At 33.6% G+C, this 20,775-nt stretch overlaps 1 protein-coding gene across 1 annotated transcript in view; it reads left to right on the top strand.

Annotated features, from left to right (window-relative positions):
• LOC115876495 (alpha-N-acetylgalactosaminidase-like) overlaps positions 1 to 20,775 on the top strand; it is a 53,708-nt gene that overhangs the window by 31,153 nt on the left and 1,780 nt on the right. The window contains exons 7-9 of the mRNA XM_030892294.1: positions 1,153 to 1,350; positions 2,946 to 3,110; positions 3,274 to 3,349. Of these exons, the coding sequence (XP_030748154.1) occupies positions 1,153 to 1,350; positions 2,946 to 3,110; positions 3,274 to 3,349 (439 nt within the window). The remainder of the gene's footprint in view (positions 1 to 1,152; positions 1,351 to 2,945; positions 3,111 to 3,273; positions 3,350 to 20,775) is intronic.

The raw sequence follows: 20,775 nt of genomic DNA, 5'->3' as shown, positions 1-20,775 counted from the left end.
TCGTGGAAAATATCCTTGAACCTTTTGAGTTGTCCACCCGGCCTCCTCTTACCGTCTACAAGCTCACCGTAAAGCAGAGATTTTGGTATGCGGTTTTCTTGCATTCTGCATACGTGACCAGCCCATCTTAAGCGGGACTTTGTAATCATGACTTCAATACTCTCGCAGTTAGCTTTTTCAAGGACTGATACGTTTGAGACATGATGGAACCATTTTATTCTTAAGAGTTGTCTAAGATGTCTCTGTTGCAACTTGTTTAATGCGTTCATGTGTCGACGGTAAGGCACCCAGGTTTCGCTTCCATATAACATGGTGGGAATTATTATCGCTCGGTACACCGCAAGTTTCGTTTTTGTGCTCAAGTCATGATTGTAGAAAACCCTGTCTTTTAATTTCCAGAATGCTCTTGAGGCGCTGCTAATCCTGTGCTGAATTTCAGAGTCGATATTGGCCTTTTCCGAAATCAAACTGCCGAGGTAATTGAATTCCGCTACATATTCCAACAGCTCATCTCCGATTTTTATAGCATTGTTGTGATCTTCGGGGGAGTGCACATGATTTTAGTTTTATCGATGTTCAGCTTAAGTCCCAAGGCCTCGTATGCCCATGTATATGTGTTCAACATTTCTTGCAATTGCTGTAACGTATTTGCAACTAGAGCACAGTCATCAGCGTATTGAAGTTCTGTGATGAATTTTGTACGTGTTTTTGCCCTGAGTCTTGTTATGTTGAACAAACCGCCGTCGTATCTGTATCTAATGCCCAAACCCCTCTCCTGCAGTTTGCTGTTCACTAAAAATCATCAGAATCAATAGAACAAAATATAAAAAACTTTAAAATAATCAAAATTTTATGGTGCCCGCGTTCTTCGTGCCGAGAAACACATGCTTTTTTACCGAGGGGTGTCTCACTCGGGTAAAAAATGTACACGTACTGCCAAAATATCCTTCCACTGCTAAGCGACTGCCAATGACTATGAAGAAGACTGCCTATGACTGCAATGTAATTATTAAAGACGACTGCCATAAGACTGCCAATGACTGCCAGCGACTGCCAAGAAAATGTACATGTAATTCCAATAGTGAGACACCCCTCGTTTTTTACACATCATTGGGTGTATATTTTGTGTTTTTTAACATTTTGATTTTACAGTTAATTATTGGAAATTATGGATTGAGTTACGAGCAAGCTAAGGCTCAAATGGCCATTTGGGCTATCATGGCGGCCCCCTTGATTATGTCTGTTGATTTGAGAACTATAGAACCTAAATTTAGAGATATACTGCTCAATAAAGATGTAATCAAGATCAATCAAGATCCCAAGGGAATACAAGGGAAACTAGTCCTTACGGTAAGATTTATTAATATTAAATACCGGGTGTTTTTCAAAAGTGGCAAATACCTAGGGTACCATTCAAAAATCAAAAGTTGTTCTCATTACTGGTGAAAGAGGAATACATGAAAATTATATCCTATTAGTCTGAATCTCGATTTTTTTTATCTCAAAAAATAAAAAGTTATAGGGGTGCGCCATTTTTGAGACACACCCGGTATAGTTATTTCTAAATAAAACTCCGGTTTTGGTCTTGTTATATTAGGTATGCCTGTATTCTTATTTATATTATATTACTTATATTCCCTTTGTTGAATTAATTAATTCTAGACAAAAGTAGAATTTTAACGCCTCTTCAAAAAAGTTTAATACAACTTTTGTATAATAAAATCATCTGTGGTGATAATATTAAGATTACACGGGAAAAAACAGATATGTCACATTTTCATAGAAATTAAGATAGCGATACAACTTTACAGGCAAATGTTAGCGTTATTCGAGGCACCAATTAAACTAATAATACGCTTAGTCCCAGAGATATTACAGCTTGGTTATTTTTTTCCATAGCAACTGTTAAAATTGCCTTATCTATCAAAAATAGTAGATAAAATAGTACTTTAACCGCAAGGGTAGATGAAATGATACTTTAATTTAATAGCGAGGATAGGTTAAAAACTTTATTTCTTCTGGCACGTTTTTTAATTGCTTCCATTTTTGAAAATTTTTGTATTCCTTTTCATAAGTAATTCGGGATTTAAATAGACGTAGTTTGGATATGGCGTTTGTCGCCTCAGCCTGAATATCTGTTGGTAATTTACTTATTTCGTTTTGAGCCATTTCTGGCTCCAATTCAATCAGCAATCGACACGAAAGAGAATTAGAAAATATCGACTCAAAACTGACAACTAAAGAGACAGCTTTATTTATTTGTCAAATTACATAGAAACCAACGCCAGCCCAGCACAATATTTTTTCTACTCGTAATAAGTTCTTTGAAATAATAATTTCTGAATATTTTTTAAAACGTAACTCGCTATGGAAAAAAATATTGTTTTATACACGACGATAAAATTGCATTATCGTTTCCCGAAATTAATTCACTCGCGATTTCATCGCTCGTGAATTTAATCTTGTCGACGATAAAATACCATTTTATCGTCTTGTATAAAAAATAACTATTGCCGTACCAGGGATAAAACCAGAGTAGTCTACGCGTAAATGGCAAAAAGACAAGCATGCATCTTGCAATTACATGGAGTAAATTTATGTATTCTAATAAAAAACCTACTTAAATATTCATTTTCTTCCTACAACAAAAATAAATAATTTAGATTTAGGTTTTATACAACCTCTAATTGGACATCCCTGGTTTTTCCCCTGTTCTTTTTTGCATTTTGACATTTTTATTTCGGTATTTTAGAATATAGCGATAATTAACCATATTAATAATTCAGAATGGGTAGTAATTTATATTTTTCCAATTATTCAACCGAAAATAAAATATATCTTTAAAAATTAACGAATGGGGATGAGATTCTAACACTAAATTTCATTTTTTTTTGGCTCCAATGGTTCCACCATACGGTATAATACAAAATTAACTTTCTTTCCAGAAAGATAAAATTGACATATGGACCAAACCAATCAATCCAGTCATCGACAACCAAACCAGCATAGCTATCGGTCTTCTAAGCCACAGAGTGGACGGTTATCCATACAGGCTCAACTTTACCTTATCTGATCTAAACCTGGACAACAAAAGCGGATACATTATCAAGGTACGTCGTATCGACCCGATTTGACCCCTATACAAAGTAAAAAAGGCATAAATTTTAATATTTTACTTGGTTTTGTATTATTTTCCAACTACAGAACAAAATAATAGCTTATTTTCGTATAATAGAGTATACTTATTGTTAAATAATTTTTTTATATTTTTAGGATATTTATGAAAATTCGACTGTAGTTGAGATTGCAAAGCCTGACAACACTGTTTTTATAAAGATAAAACCTTCAGGTATGTTAGTTTATTATAGAAATATATACAGGGTGTTTCTGAAATAAGTGCCAGTATATTTCTACTACAGAAGCAAGTCTATGAGTTTTTTGTAAAGAAAATTTTTGAAATTTTTTGGGAAAATTTCAGAAATTTTTTAGTACCGCAGGTTCATTCCTTTGAAATTTTTTTACGGTGTATTGAAACCAAAATTTATGTAGGGGTGGGGGTAGTTTTCACCCTTCCCGTACTTTTTCTTAATTTTTGTGTAAGTCAAATATTAGAGCATCTTAGCAAAACATAGACACCCAAAACCTCATTCAAATCGGAATAACGGTTCTTAAAATATCAGAAAAAAGTTTGATGCCCTCTAGCGGACAAACAAAGCACTTTTTGCATAGAGGGAAATTGTGTCCAATGAACTTATTTTGATTCAAAAAATACGTAGTAGTTATATGTCCACGGAATATTGGGACACCCTGTATATTGAATAAAGGCTTAATTTTAATGAGTTTCATTCCTGTTCATAATTTATTGGTTCGAAAAAATTATGAAAAATGGTAATTTTGACATATTTATACATCCATATAAATTAATAGATTTTAAAATTATTTTTTTTTATTTTTCGTCAAATAAGTAACATAAATTATTTTTTTGTAAGGTAGTTTGGGTAATTTGGATTGATGAGGAGGTTAATAAATTTCACCGTTCTACGTTGAATATTGACGGAAATATATCGTTTTGAAAAAGTTGCTCAAGCGTGGTGCATGACGTCTACTTTTATCCAAAAAAATCCTTTATGGAATAAGGATTTTTTTGGATAGATGAATCCGCCACATAGGTATAGTCTATAAAATGAATAACTTCGAATTTTGACCGTTATTTTTTACCAACATGGCAAATATAAAATCCCTCTTTCAAAAAAGTTACTGATATTCTTTAAATTGAGTGCCTGAACGGATCAGATAGGTAACTCTTTTTACTTTCGTGAAATAGAAAAGGAAAATAATAAAACAAGTGACAGTTCTTCCTCTTCTTACAAAAATCAACACGAAATGTCATAATTTTTTGACATTTCTAAATATCAGACCAATGCCGTCTCTAATAGGACAGGCTTGGAGTGAGATTTATGACGTCACACTAGTTAGATACTACGGATTAAAAAATATGTTGTAGACTACATCGAAAACATAATTCTTCCTCGTAATTTTGGTTTGTATTTTAAAAATGATATAGTTTACATGAAATATACATAATATACAGTTAATAAATACAATATATACACCTATTTATAGTAATAAATACTTTGGCAAATAAACCATACAAATGCAGCAAATGTTCTACAATATACAAATAATGAATAGGTACCTAGGATAATGGGTAAAATGTAAAATATATTTTAAATTTTGTGGTTTGAAAATCGATCTAATTTAACAAAAAACATTCAATATCTACTAATAGTGATGTATTATTATTTGCATTCACAAAATTTATATGTATATTTTGCAAGTATCAATTTTCAAAAGTTATAGAAAAAAGGCTATGAAATAAAGATCGCTGAGATCATTTTATAATATGTAAAATTATTTTAAAATTTTTGATTTTCTTGGGATTTCGGGAAAAACGCTGATTAAGTTTTCATTTGGTTTTTCATTATTTTTATTTGGTTTGGGCTAAACCTTTCGGTTAACATTATAGCCTACATCAGTGTTGTGTCATATGAAAAAAATAGTGTCGAATATAATCCAAAAAATTACATATAAAATATTCACACCACACACCACATAATGTTTACTGCAATTAATAAACTAATATAAACTTGTCAAAAGATGACCACATATTTTTTAAAATTATTGTTCTTAACACTAAAACTATCAACATTGACTATGGAGTACGATTTCAGCAATAGTCAATGTAGATATCTTATGTACCTATTCATTATTTGTATATTGTAAAACATTTGCTGCATTTGTATGGCTCATAATATTATTAACTGTATATTATAGTTCGTTGTATTTATTAACTGTATATTATGTATATTTCATGTAAACTATATCATTTTTAAAATACAAACCAAAAATGCGCGGAATAATTATCTTTTCTATGTATTCTACAACATATTTATTAATCAGTAGTATCTAACTAGCATGACGTAATAAATCTCGCTCCTAGGCTGTCCTATTAGAGACGGCATTGCGTCAGCATGGCCGCAAGTTGCTAACCCTTTGCTAACCTAATAAAATTAACACTAGAAAAGCCCGCGGAAACTGTCAAATTCAAAGTTATTCGTTTCACAGACTATATAAGTCTGTCCAACGAGAAGATCCTTGACAGTGATAGATGTGTCTGTCATTTTAATTTCAAAGTAGTTTATTTTATTTTACAAAGAAATAAGTTGGTACAGCTGGAACGCATAGCAGGAAATTAATATAATATGTAGGCTGTATGTAGGTATTTAAAATTTGACTGACAAGTAACTTCAAAATATTGTAAAAAAAACTGTATAAAACTGAAAAAATGTAATCGAGTTATTTTATTTAATAAAAAACGGTATGCCTTAATACAAAACAAACAAAAACATTTGATAATTTTTTTAAACCAGTACCTTTTGACAGTATTTTTCTGCAGTACTAAAATCCATTATTTACCTATCGTGTGATATTTTACAGCTACTCCAGTTTTTAGTATGTGTTTACTATGGTCTTTCTACCATATTCGAGATGTACTTATCTACGACGAGATGGTATACGAACTTTATTGATAGTAACTTTATTGGTGTATCTGTATAAGACTTTCTGCCTGGGCAGCGAGTATTAACTGTGCTGTGGGTTCTACAGTTAATTTTCACTCGATTTTTCCTCCACTTGACTTCAAAAGACACAAAACACACGTAATAACACGAATCAAAATGCATCATCTTCCAAAACGCAGGGTATTTGACAAGAGTTGTCACAAAATTATAACCTATAATTTGGCAAGACTTTGACAAACGTCAAAAATCTAAAGGCGAGTTCATACGCATCGGCGTCCGTTTGTCGTTCATCGTTCCGTCAAACCAATAAAATTGAAATACGATCTGTCATTTTTGAAATAAACCAATAAAACTGGTTAAAAACAACAAGTGACGACGCATGATGAATTTATATTTAAACCCATCCATAGTTAACTTAAAAATTATTAGAAACTTTTTTTAGTAAAATAAATAGATTGGTATGGGACGTCATCTGCTTTTCTTCTGTCATCGTCTGTCGAAATCTTACCTGAGAAAAAAAACAGAGTATATAGACATTTTTTACGTTTACTTTGTTTACGCGGAATCCGAACCACGGTCCTCGGCCATATCATGGTCAATGGCCTACCGACTTGGCAAGTGTCTAAATCGACTCTTACTCACGAGATATCCGATCTCATCTGGCCCCTAACCGGCGTGAATGAGCAGTGTGTGTCAATAGATTTTACACTTTTGCCTTTTTTTTTGACAACAGCACGATACAGAGTTTTGAACCGGTCACCCGTCCATCCACTAGTATCGCCTTACGTCGCTTAACTTCGGTGTTCTAATGGGAACCGGTGTTTTGACGTAGCTGGGCCGTTGCCCAAACTCTTATAACTTTCGAAATAATTGAACTAGAAAAAATTAAAAAACACGTGTCCATTTTTTTTAGTTCACCACAATTTCTAATAAAGAAAACTTAATTTAATTTTTTAGGTAAGTTCCCCATTGACAGATGGGAACTTTCATTTTTAATTTAGAAAGAGATACTAAAAATTCAACTAATTTAGCTATAAATTGCTTAAAAGATCATCAAAATCGGTCCACTAGAACCTGAGATATGGAAGGGATACATAATACCGGGTGCGTCTCAAAAGTGGCTCACCCCTATAACTTATTTTTTTAATTTTCAGATAAAAAAACGAGAATTGATATAATATGATATAAATTAGAATTGATTGATGTATTTCACCGGATATTCGGTATATTTTTTCTTTATTCGATAGAAAATGACACTCTGAATAGAATGACATATCAAATGTCAACTTTTGACATTTTTGCTTAAAAAAGGTTCGTATTTTAAATTTTAATCTAGAGTGCCTGTGTTAAAAACACTAATTTTTAATCAAAGAGAAAAAGAGATTTGATGATTAATGTTTTTCGTGTCTTATCCAGGCCGATTAAAAGCTGCCCAAATCGTTTTTTTTAGTTATATCTCATTTTTTGGCGAATAATTTGGTACCAAACACTTGGTATTTCGAGTCAAATTGTCATTATGAACCGCATGTTACAATTTCAAATAAACCATATGCGAAAATGTCAAAAGTTGACATAATATGATATGTCATTCTGTTCAGAGTCTCATTTTCTATTTTTTTTTTCAACCAGCCTGAAGTGTCCACTGCTGGACGTAGGCCTCCCTCAAATCCTTCCACTCTTTTCGGTCCTGTGCCACTTGGATCCAGTTTCCCCTAAATCTCCTCAAGTCATCTGACCATCTTCTCGGAGGTCTGCCTCTGTTTCTGAGAGCATCTTGTCTTGGCCGCCATTTTAGTATTAGCTTGGTCTATCTATCATCCGTTCTTCTGGCAATATGCCCAGCCCAGTTCCATTTGAGTTTTTTAAGCAGATATATAGCATCTGTTATTCGTGTACGCTGTTTTATAACTGTACTGGATATCTTGTCTCTTAGAGATACACCAAGCATTGCTCTTTCCATAGCTCGTTGGGCTACACGGAGTGTAGTGTCTCTGCGCCATATGTAAGTACTGGCATAACGCACTGATGGAACACCTTCCTCTTTAAGCACATTGGTAGATCTGATTTTAACACATATCTTAGTTTGCCGAATGCTGCCCATGTTAGTCCTACTCTTCTTTGTATCTCGTGCGTCTGGTTATCGCGGCCAATTGTTATTTCGTGCCCCAGATATTTATATGAATATACTTGTTCTATATTTGCTCCGTCTACCGAGACATTTCCACTAATAACAAGATTAGTCATTAGTTTGGTTTTTGAATAATTTATGCGTAGTCCAATTTATCTGACGCCCGTTTAAGTGTTTTTAGCATATTTTGAGCTTCGTGTATTTTGTCTGTAATCAGCACCAAGTCATCAGCAAAACGCAGGTTATTGAGCATTTCCCCGTTAACATTAATGCCCATTTCCTCCCAGTTTAGTCTTTTGAACATATATTCTAATAGTGCTATGAACAATTTGGGGGAAATTGTATCGCCTTGCCGTACTCCTCTTTTAATACGGAATTTATTTGTGTTTTCGTGTAGCGATACAGATGCTGTTGCATGGTCGTATATATATTTTAAAAGGTTAGTATAACGGGTGTCTATACGACATTCGGCTAGGGCCTTGAATAATTTGTGTTGATCGATAGAGTCGAATGCCTTTTCGTAGTCGACAAATATTAAAATGAGGGGTTTATTATACTCAACACATTTTTCTATTAGGGACTTCACCACCAACAGATGGTCATTTGTACCGAAGTTCGATCTAAATCCAGCCTGTTCTCTTGGTTGATATTGTTCTAGTTTTAGGGAGAGACGATTTGTGAGGATTTTTGTGAATAATTTGTATGTGTGGCTCAGTAAACTAATAGGCCGATAGTTGGTAAGGTTTGTTTTGTCCCCTTTTTTATGTAATAGGATTATATTGGCATTATCCCATTCTGATGGCGTTCTTCCTTCGACAAGACATTTGTTGAATAATATTTGCAAAGCCTTGAGAACCTTTTCTCCTCCTTCTTTAATGGCTTCAATAGCTATATTGTCGTCACCGGGAGACCTATTATTTTTCATAAAGTTTAATGCCGCCGATATTTCATCTAAAGTAATATCTGGGATTTCTTCTGAGCCTTGATTCATCACAGTTGGTATGGTACTATACGAGTTTCTAGGGTTTGGGTGGTCATATAACTGCTGGTAGAATTTTTCCGTAACACGCAGAATATCTCTATTTGATGTTATCTGTCCTTCTGCATTTTGCAATTTATGAATTAGTGCTCTCCCTATGCTTGCCTCTTTTTTGAAAACTTTTAATCCTTGATTTCTCTCAATGAGTTGCGTTATTTTGTTGGTATTGTGGGTTCTGATGTCTTTCCTTATCTCTTTTGATATCTTCTTGTTAAGTTTCCTATAATCATCTGAGTGTTTGTTTATCATAACTCTACGTTGCTTTATCAGATCTTTAGTGTTTTTGGTTAGTTTTGTGTTTCCCTGATTATCCTTTTTAGGACAATTTTCTTTAATAGCTTGCGTTAAAATAGTTACAATGTGATTATTTATATCCTCAATTTCCATATTTTCCATTCTTTCCAGATTTCCTAAATTTTCAGCTGCCATTGCTCTATATTCTTCTGGCTTTTCTGGTGTTACCCATTTTCTCATGGTCCTCTTCCTTATCATTTTTCGTCATTCAGATTTAAGGTTGAATTCAATTCTAGTTCGAACTATTCGGTGGTCACTTCCTATGGAGAATTCGCCCAATACTTGTACATCTCTAATTATCCATTTTTTATCAGTCATGATGAAATCTATCTCGTTCTTGGTAATTCCGTCCGGACTTGCCCAGGTCCATTTTCGATTTGGATGTTTCTTAAAGAAGGTGTTCATTACATATAGTCCATTTTGCAGCGTGAATTCGATCATTTTCGCTCCTCTCTCATTTCTTTCACCATAACCATATGTATCCACGCATATTTCTGCTTCATCATCTTTTTGTCCAGCTTTAGCATTAAAATCACCCATTAATATTGTAAATTGGGATTTGATTGATAGAGCTTTGGAGACGTCCTCATAAAAAATATCTATTTCTTCCTCGGTGCTATTTGACGTTGTACAATTTTTAGAGAGTAACGGTTATTCAAACGAAGGGTTAGGTATATGACTATAGGACTGATGCTTCCAATGTCTACGATGTTCTTAATATGTCTCTTGTTAATCAGAAAGCCTACACCGCCCAGAGCATATTCGTTATTTCCCTGATGATAAAGAAGGTTCCCAGATTTCAATTCTATTTGTTTTTCGGTCTTTCTTCTTACCTCACTTAGACCCACAACATCCCATTTTATATGTTGTAATTCTTCCTCCAATTCCAATAATTTCTCATCCCTTGACAGGGTTTGAACGTTAAAAGTGGCAATATGCAGTTTTCGTCTATTAAGGTAGCCTGGTCCACTCCGGGGATTCTTAGCACCCTCTGCTCTTTTCCTTACTCGGCCGCTACCATAGTCGAGGGAGTTTGAGCTGCCGGAGACCGTTTGAGCTTGACTGAGGGCCGTATCTTGGAAGACGTTTCTATAGTTAAGGGGGAATTGGCTATACTCTACCACGCTAGCCCTGCGGGTTGGTAGAGGGTAGGGGGATAGGGTAGGATAATTGGTTGGAATAGGGTAGGATATAGGGTTTGGGACATGATTCCCCCTAAAGTAAAGGAGGTAGAGGAAATCATGGCTTGCGTGGGCAGGGGCGCATTCCTGAAGATTTTCTATAGAATACAGTAAAAAAAAATACCGAGGGTGACAAAATGGTGACAAAGTTGATAAAAAGTTGTCATTTCCGGTAAAACAGGAAGTGACCAAAAACAATTGAATACCTACGTCAATCAATCTTAATTTATGTCATATATACTAACATACCAAATCTCGTTTTTTGTATCTGAAAAAAAAATAAAACAGTTGGGTGAGCCACTTTTGAGACGCATTTTAAGTTTTTCGAGCCATTTCCTCTACGAGACCTCTATAGTGTGCAATCTTTTATACACCGTTTATATTTTCGGAAGTAATTACCCAAGTGCATCAAAATTACCGATAACTTTTCATGAAAGCATGTTGTCTAAAAACTGCATGAGCCTATATTCATATTTTGCCATAAGAGTCCGACTTCGAAGGGCTCTTCCAAAATGTGAATATAAACGAACGCTGTTTTGTATTGACAACAAGCTTAAATAAAATTTATCAGGTTAATTTTGATAAATTCATCAATTTGAATTCTTCGTATTTGAGTGCCTTACAGCTTTCTTTTCTTTTTAGAGAGTCCATTCTGCAATTCCTTCCTTTTGGCACTTTTTGCCTCCCGGGCAGGGCCGGCGGAAGGGCCGGGCGACCCGGGCGACCGCCCGCAGCGCCCAATATGAGGGGCGCCACGCCATCAACTAAAATATTTAAAAACAAATTGTTCGTGGTATTTTACTTATAATTGAAAAGCTATCACCCAAGCAGCATTTGGACGTCGGGACAACGTTGTGTCACGCGACCAAACGTCGGGGCGCAACGTCGGCACAACCTCGTGCCAACCCTAGTCTGCACTAGTTTGGAGAATAATTTTTGGGTCGAAACGACGTTGGATACCGACGTTGGCTAGAAGCCTAATTTAGTACAAACTGCAACGTTGTTTAAAATCCTAATTCACAGAAATACAAAACTAATATGGCGTCTAAGTCGCGTTTTATCCTAAATTGGGATAATTATAGTTAGAGACATATGTCAGATGGCAGTGGAGGAAAACAAAACAAAAGTATTTAAGTGTGGAGGATGTTTGAAGATCATAATTATTGAAACACTTTAACCGATTCTGTAACTCGTTACCCAAGGCAAAAAAGTTAAACGCAAACAACTTTATTGAGAAATGTATTGTTTCTACTTTGAAAAAAACTAATGGGCCTTAAAATTAAAGAAGTTTTAAAAATTTTCTTGAATTTTTTTTTAGTAAAATGCGAATAATTTATTCGCAGTCGAAAAAATTGTTTCCGCGTGTTTTTTAGGGTCAAATATTTCAAGTTAATGTATTCAAAAAGCAGGAATTGCTATTTTAGGAACGAAACATTTACTTATTTAACAACATGGCGGCTTTCACTTTGTTGTTTTGGAGATTAAGATGGAGTAGTTCGAGTAGTCGCATACTGGACTAATAAAGTCGCAGTTCGGCCTTAACAGGTAGTATACTAGTCGCAAGATTGCCTAATTTAGTCATCCTAGAGTCTAGCTTGTGCCGCCCTCTATAATCTAAATAAACGAGGGAGTGGATAAACTATCGGTAATATATGTCGATGTATATTTAAATTTAGTTTTATATGTACCTTTCTTATGTCCCATTTTAATTAAGTTTTTTTTTATAAAAACAAAAACAGCACTGAACTGTCTGACTGAACAGAACAATGAAGTGAAAATTTAAGATTTAAGGTTATGGTTCAATACAGTTGCAAAAAGGTAGTGACTCGACGTCCTACCAACGTAAGAATAAGGAAATCTAAACAACGTTGGAATTAGTAAAACAGACGACGTTTGCATAACGTTGGAATAGGTCCTGAAACTGACGTCGGAAAACTCTATATTGTCCAACGTTGTAACTACGTTGTCCGAATCACCTAAAGATCACTTAAGCAAAAAAGGTTACAAGACAACGTTTATTCGACGTCGCAGAAGCTTCTACTTTGCTGTAGTACTAGTCCAACGTCGGTACGACGTTATAAAAACGTTTAAATTTATTTTAATACCCAAGGTAAAGAGCTAACTATTTTTTGTAACTAATCCAACGTTGTGTTTAGTAAACATGTGGTCGCAAGTCGTGAAAATGCTACTTGGGCAAGTTTTTGTAAATAACCCTTCCCCCCCTTTCTATAATTCTTGTTTTTATAAATTTTCTCTAAACAATAAACTGTTTTGGGTCAAGAGCCAGCAAAATGGACAGTTTTAGACTGACCGCTCAAAATTGCACTTTGTGTACTACCCACATCCTTTATTTGTTAATGGCTGATCTGCCCCAAAATTATATGAAGCAAATATTGAATTCGCAAGGAGCTATAAATAGGATGCCGATATCATCATCAAAAAAAAAGCTTGTAAGTTTGTCTCATTAATTTATTAACAGTAGTGGGAAAAATATCAATCTTTGGTGATTTTGATTGTTCTGGATTGAATATGTAGTATTACATGGTAAATGGTAGCAGAATCGTAGAAATTTCTCATTAAAGCAAAATAAATGAATGCATCTCAGATCTCAAACACTGGGTGATCCTCGTTTTGAAGCCAACAAAACTGTATCTGATCATACCTATACTGATTCTGCACGAAATAATTGATTATGAAAAAGAAAAGAAGTTTTTCTTAAATTCTTATAGAAAAATAATGCCATTGCTTGCAACTAAATAGTAATGTTTTCAAAGATCACTTATACTAATCATTTATATACCGGGTGCGTCTCAAAACTGGCTCACTCTTATAACTTGTTTATTTTTTCAGATCAAAAAACGAGATTTGGTATGTTAGTACACGACATAAATTAGGATTAATTGACGTATTCAATTGTTTTTGATCACTTCCTCTTTCACCGGAAATTAATAAAACTTTTGATTTTTAAATGTCAACCTCCGTATATTTCTACTTTATGCGATAGAAAATCACAATCTGAATAGAATGACATATCATATGTCAACTTTTGATATTTTCGCATAATATGGTTTATTTGAAATTGTAATATACGGTTCATAACGACAATGTGACTCGAAAAATCAAATGTTTGGTACAAAATTATTGGTAAAAAATTCTTTTTCCAAATATGCAAGTGAGCCACTTGTTCCATTTGAAAAAATTCGCATATGATTAAAAATATGATTTGGGCATTTTTTAACCCACCAGGACAAGACACGAAAAACATTAGAGGATGAAATCTATTTTTCCAAGGCTTCTGGTTTAAAAATTAATGTTTTTAACACAGCCATGGCACTCTAGATTGAAATTTAAAATACGATTTTTTTGAGCAAAAATGTCAAAAGTTAACATATGATATGTCATTCTACTCAGAGTGTCATTTTCTATCGAATAAACCAGAAATATACCTACACGTCGCGACGCGTCGGCGCCATTTAAAAATCAAAAGTTTTTCGTTGAAACAGAAAGTGACCAAAAACAATTGAATACGTCAATCAATTCTAATTTATGTCATATACTAACATACCAAATTTCGTTTTTTATCTAAAAAATTAAAAGAGTTATAAGGATGAGTCGCTTTCAAGATGCACCCGGTATAGAAAAAACAACAACCACGGACTAAGATTGAACGAAGAGAAGAATTTTAAAGTAACTTTAAGTGAAATTTTATTTCATTCATTTTATTATAGTTAAAGTAGCATAAATATACTTAGTTGTTATGTTAACATGTTAACTATTGGGGGCGCCAGATAGGGTATTTGCCCGGCCTCAATATTTCCCCTCCGCCGGCCCTGCTCCCGGGATATTTTAAATTCGGTGTCAGTAAAAGGATTAAATTTAATATTATATTTTTTTTGGTATTTTTCCATTAATAGCTTAGCTGTTACATTCCAAATAGTTTTTACCGTAAAAATCCTTATACCCTTGACCGTTTTTCCTTTTCATGCTGGCTCTGGTGCACAATAGGTCCCCACGCATTTAACACTTTTTTGGGATTTTTTTGCAAGATTATCTTAAACTGAATATTTTTAAGCATAAAAATTGTTGGATGAATGTGTTTTATCTTTAAAAAGCGGCAAAAAAACGTATTTTAGGTACAGGCGACGGACAGTAAATATGTTAAATTTTCTACACGGATTCAGTAAAAACATCACATATTAGTACTTTATTACCTTATATAGACGTGGAATGATCTAATTTAAGCACAAAAATGTAACGAATCTTCTTTGTAAGCATAAAAATTAAGAAAATATATTTATTTACATCAGCTCAAGCTAGCAATTTTATGACTTTTTCGATTGACAGTTAATCGATCATCGGTATGTCATGGTACAAAGAATACAAGGTATGATCGATAGCGGCTCCAATTTCGTTCAGTTCGCGCATACCACCTGTGACGTCACTAGGAAAATAATGAATAAATAAAAAATAAAGAAAGTTGACAGGAGATCTGCATTTTTTGGGGTTATGGTTAAAAATTGTTTATTTTAAGACTTTTTAGTTCGTTTAATTTAATAATTACTAAAACCAGCAGTTCCAAAAATATATTTAAAAATAATAATTATCTATTAACATGGATTTGGACGATAGGTAAGAATACTGAATTTATTTCTATATTCGGTATAAAATTGTTTATTAGGTTTTTAGTTTGCGATGTTTATGGTAAATAATTTTCATTTTCATTGCCTCTGAATTCACATGAGGACAGAGTTGAGGATATCTATGGAAAAGTAACCACAAGAGGAATTGTTACATCATTTAAAAAATATTGGGAAGTTTATTGTTTCCCATCGAAAAGTAGAAAATGCCAATGCAGATGAATGTATTGTAATTGTGATAGAAGTAATTCCAAGGGTGAAGTTTATTATAATTAGTGGAAGTAATTCCAAGGGTGAAGTTTATTATAATTAGTGACCTGTGCTTTTCTTTTTATATGTAGATGTTTCTGGTTTTGAGAATAAATCCGTTGAACGACACCCAAAATTTAGAGGAAGTATTTGCATACCCAGAATATGCCCATCAAAGATTATATAGCTCAAATTTCCTTTAATGGTAGGCAATTATTCAATGCAAATTAACTTTTTAAGTGACTGAAATATTAAATAGTTTACAATATGGTATATCATTAAAAATATATTACTTTTAGGTACAATTAGGGCCTGATACATTTCAAAAAGTAGAATATTATTTTATATTAAATGAGGTATTGTACCAACAGTCAATTTATATTAATACCGGAGATGAAAAAATAACAGAATAAATAGTTCTTTTTTTATACTACAAAAATAAACTATAGAATACAACAGTATTTAAAAAAATAAATAAAAAGTTATGTCCCGGCCGAGATTCGAACTCCGGTCTCTCGCTTCCTAGCCCAACTCCTTACGCACTGCTCCACAGTAACTTGCTTAGCGATAATTCAATGACGGTATATAAACAAAAAAACAGGTTTATAACAATATCTTGACGATTTGAACTGGCGCGCGGAGCGTGCTGACCAATAACGCCTGTTATCACCTGTGACGTAGCGACCAACCTGCGCAATATCATACCTTGTATTCTTTGTACCATGTCGGTATGTCATCTATGGCCTTCGCATAGAATTTGCGACGTTGTCAATAAAATTACTTTATATGATTTTCTTCTGAAATAAAGTTGTGGAGGGACTTAAAACGGTAAGTTATCACTTTAGTGCAACAAAAATTGAACTGTCTAGTAGCTTATTCGTTAGTGTGGATTATTTTAAAGCAATTTCTGAAATAAAATTTGCGGATTTTTCAGGTTCTACGAAAATATAAGTTTTTTTAATATATACTGTTTTTCGACGCGTAATCAATGAAGTTTTGTCATTAGGCTCAATTAGGTTAGCCTGGTTATTTGGAAGGTGGTAATGCATTGGTTAGCCTGGTTATTTGGAGGGTGTTAATGCAATGGTTAGCCTGGTTATTTGGAGGGTGGTAATGCATTGGTTAGCCTGGTTATTTGGAGGGTGTTAATGCATTGGTTAGCCTGGTTATTTGGGGGTGTTAATGCATTGGTTAGCCTGGTTATTTGGAGGGTGGTAATGCATTGGTTAGCATGGTTATTTGGAGGGTGTTAATGCATTGGTTAGCCTGGTTATTTGGGGGTGTTAATGCATTGGTTAGGTTAGGTTGATAGGCTGGTTATTTGGAGGGTGGTAATGCATTGGTTAGCCTGATTATTTGGAGGGTGTTAATGCATTGGTTAGCCTGGTGATTTGGAGGGTGTTAATGCATTGGTTAGCCTGGTTATTTGGGGGTGTTAATGCATTGGTTAGGTTAGGTTAGGTTAGATATTCTGGTTATTTGGAGGGTGGTAATGCATTGGTTAGTCTGGTTATTTGGAGGGTGTTAATGCATTGGTTAGCCTGGTTATTTGGGGGTGTTAATGCATTGGTTAGGTTAGGTTGGTGGGGAGTGTTTGGAAGTACGCAGATCACATCCATTTCGGAATCTTACTGAACAAATCCGGGAAAAATATATTTTTAAACAATTGTGCTAAATACTGTGTAATGATTTTATTGTCAATTTATTTTTATAGTGTTTTTGTTTTGCCTCGTTTATTATATTTTTAATTTTTCGTGTTCTTAAAGTGCGTACTAAATGTAAAAAAAACGAATATAAAGTAGAACGTTTTCGTCGATTTTACACAGGGTGAGTATGGCAACACTGTGCATAACCTTGTATTTTACGTCTTTATGAAGGTTATAATAGGGAGTTTTCGCATTGAAATGTAGTGAAAATTTGGAATTTTCAATTATTTTTTTTCGTAGAAAAAGTGGTTCATCCAACAATTTTTTTCTTTTAAACCATTCCATTAACTATGGGATCCACATTAAAAATTAAAAAAACCACGATTTCGTGGGGACCTGTTCTGCACAAGACCCTTTCATGCTTTTCATATTAAATGCCCAATCTGTAAAAATATTGGCCAATGCCGAGATTGAGATGTTCGCATCCAAAATGTAGTTTCTATCTTTTATAAAGTCCATAAACTGTTTCCATACATTACTGGTGATTAATTATAGTGTTTTGGACTTACTTTCGGCAACTTTTTCTTGAATTGCAGTTAAAGAATCGTTTCCAAATCGAGACATTTTTAGAATACCTATTAAAAATATTTTACGTCTGAGTGTCAAATGTGTCATTGACACTTAGACATGCACTTAGACATTCTGCGGGAAATTTTCGCCGGGTATTTTTCGATTTTAGCGGGCAATTTTCGCCGACAATTACCCGCTTCATATGGGATTTTTTGTACATGTGTGAAATATTCGATTTTACATCCTACTCTAGCTGATAAGAGGTTACTTTCGATAACAATATTAAAATTTCAATCACCTGATGTTTCGTATTCGTTTGTACGTAACGCAGGATGAAAGTAATTTAAAATGCTCTTCCTTTGGCCAAAGACCTTCGCTTCAAACGCTTATTCTTGCCGATAGAAAGTGGCGACGTCCGAGTGAAAGTGAAAATAATACATATTTACATCAGATTTACATCACATATTATGCCTTACAGCTATCTAAACAATATAAAACAGAGATTTTGATAATTCGAGAACTTGCTCATTTGAATATCATTTCTTTTTTTGATTTTTTTGTTGCTTATACGTCAGTTTGACTTACCTGCTTCAGTAGCGTATCAAATGTTTGTGTTAATAAATAATTATTATAACTTATCTATTATATTTTTATTAGAATTTTATATTTTTATAACAATTTTAATAACTACCAAATTTTATTCACAACGTAAAATAAAAAACAAATTATTGAGTCTACCCCACGTATACCCTACATCACAGTTTTACATTTTTTAAATAAAATTAGAACGGCACTAATAAACCGGAATTTAAAATGGGCCATATTTGAGTCCCATCGCGGTGGACCTAAATGTTTTGATATGCTCCTTCCTTAATCTTTTTATTCAAAGGTAAAATTATATGGGAAATGTCATCGATCGTCATTTCATGGCCATCGCTGACGCCGTTTTTATTCGATATATTGCTCATGCATCTGTAGATATTGGTAATGTATGGCAATCGCTTCTTTGATTTTAAAGAACATAACATAAATAAACATAACAGACGTAAAAATTAAAAATAATCATACAGAAAGTTTGGGGCGTTTTGGTTTTACCTTATTAAGTAATTGTTATCAGGTAGTAATTGTTAATTTTGAAGTTAACTTGATATAATGTCATTTTAACAGAACGTCAACGGTTTTTGTAGACATATTTGTTGCAATACCTCAATCAATCGTAATTTATGTCATATACTAACATAACAAATCTCGTTTTTTTTTATCTGAAAAATAAAAGTTATAGGGGTGAGCCACTTTCGAGACGCACCCGGTATAGTTGCAGCTATAGTATTTTAGTACGATTAAATTAAATATCATAGAGATCAGTAATGGCTATAAAATGCCGCATGATCAAAAATTTTATAATCAAGCAGGCTTTGATTTTGACAATAATTACAATATATTGAAATGGATTAAGTGGCATTAATTATTATGGTATTACCATCGAATAACTAAATATTATTATATTTATTTAAATAACGACGTAATCATTGGCCCACGACTTTGATTGTATTCTTCAAAGTAAAGATGAAAGATTTCTCTTTCTTACAACATACTCGTACTTAAAAATTTGTATATCCGTAATGTGCATATGCTAATACTTGGTGACATAAGAAAGAGAATCAGTCTTCAATAGAAAGTTACCAGATTGTATTCTATTTAAATATTAATTTAAAGACTAAAGCCGAAGCTATTAAACAAATACCATTGAAATTGGATATATCGTCCTATTGCTGCCAAAAGTCACTAACTAACATTTTTCCGAACAACCAAATTCAATCACTAACTATGTTTTGAAGCGGAGAATCGATTGCAAAAGTCATTAACTACGATTTCTGGCTATTTACCGTACGTCTGTCCGTTCTATAGCTACGGGGTATCCGTGAGAGGGGAAACGTTATTCTCTCGATGTTTTTCGTAAAAAATTAGACGACGCGTCTCATCAATAAAAATTCGCCAAATTTGCAAGTAGCCAATAAAATGAGTGGGCGGAGCGATTTGCGGTGACGTACTCGTCAAGTCGGCGAATAAAATATATTGTTGTTTATTTAAATGTTTTTCGTCCGCATTCCTTTCATAGACACAGATCCAGCAGATGTACTGTATGTTTTATTTTAATACCGAATAGTTACTAACTATAACATCTTTATGCAATGCAATTCATCTTTAGACGCATTTTTCTCGGAAGTAATAAAAAGTAAGTTAGTGACTTTTGGCAGCAATGGGGCGATATTATATTTAGTAAAAATAACATAAAAAACTTGTTAAAAATAACGTTTACATGGAAACATATATTCGATACCAATAAAACTTTTGGTTACGTAATCGGGGGCGCGAATTTTAAATTCATTGATGCTAACCATGGACATATTCGACGACGGGCTGACTAACTGGAATCTAAATGTCCCGCTGGGGATTTAGGTGGTAGCTCTGCTGTAAAAAATGCCAAGTTTCCACGTTTAATTTATTTATTTCCTGACATTTTGTCATTCGTTTTGATACTATAGTTTTCTATTACGAGTTTTTGGTTTAAATGCATTACGTTGTGATACTTTAACCTTAAAAATTTTTACTAGCAGACCTTGCAGTCGAACATTGTTCTTTTTAGAATCTCTTTTAGTGCGAAGTGTACAAGATAGCTTAATAGCTGTTGCAAAAAACACAACGCAACTTTATTAGAATATTTTAAACGGGACAGCGGTAGTAATGCCCCTATATATTCCTTAAATGCTGTTAAGGAGGTGAGTTTTTAATAGGGATCAATCCCAGAGTTATTTTATCGTTGAACGTCATTTGAAAAACCAGTCTGACGTTTTTTTCGTATTGTTATTAATGAAAAACAAGTAGAAAATTTTAGCTAAGTGACTTTTTGTATTAAACCAACGCTATTATATTTACAAAAAGGTGTTTTA

This window comes from Sitophilus oryzae, unplaced genomic scaffold (assembly GCF_002938485.1).
Source record: "Sitophilus oryzae breed Bouriz unplaced genomic scaffold, Soryzae_2.0 scaffold_1436_pilon_pilon, whole genome shotgun sequence".
Taxonomy (NCBI): domain Eukaryota; kingdom Metazoa; phylum Arthropoda; class Insecta; order Coleoptera; family Curculionidae; genus Sitophilus; species Sitophilus oryzae.
The sequence above is the reverse complement of the archived record's forward strand: the minus strand, read 5'-3'. Positions and strand labels throughout refer to the sequence as shown.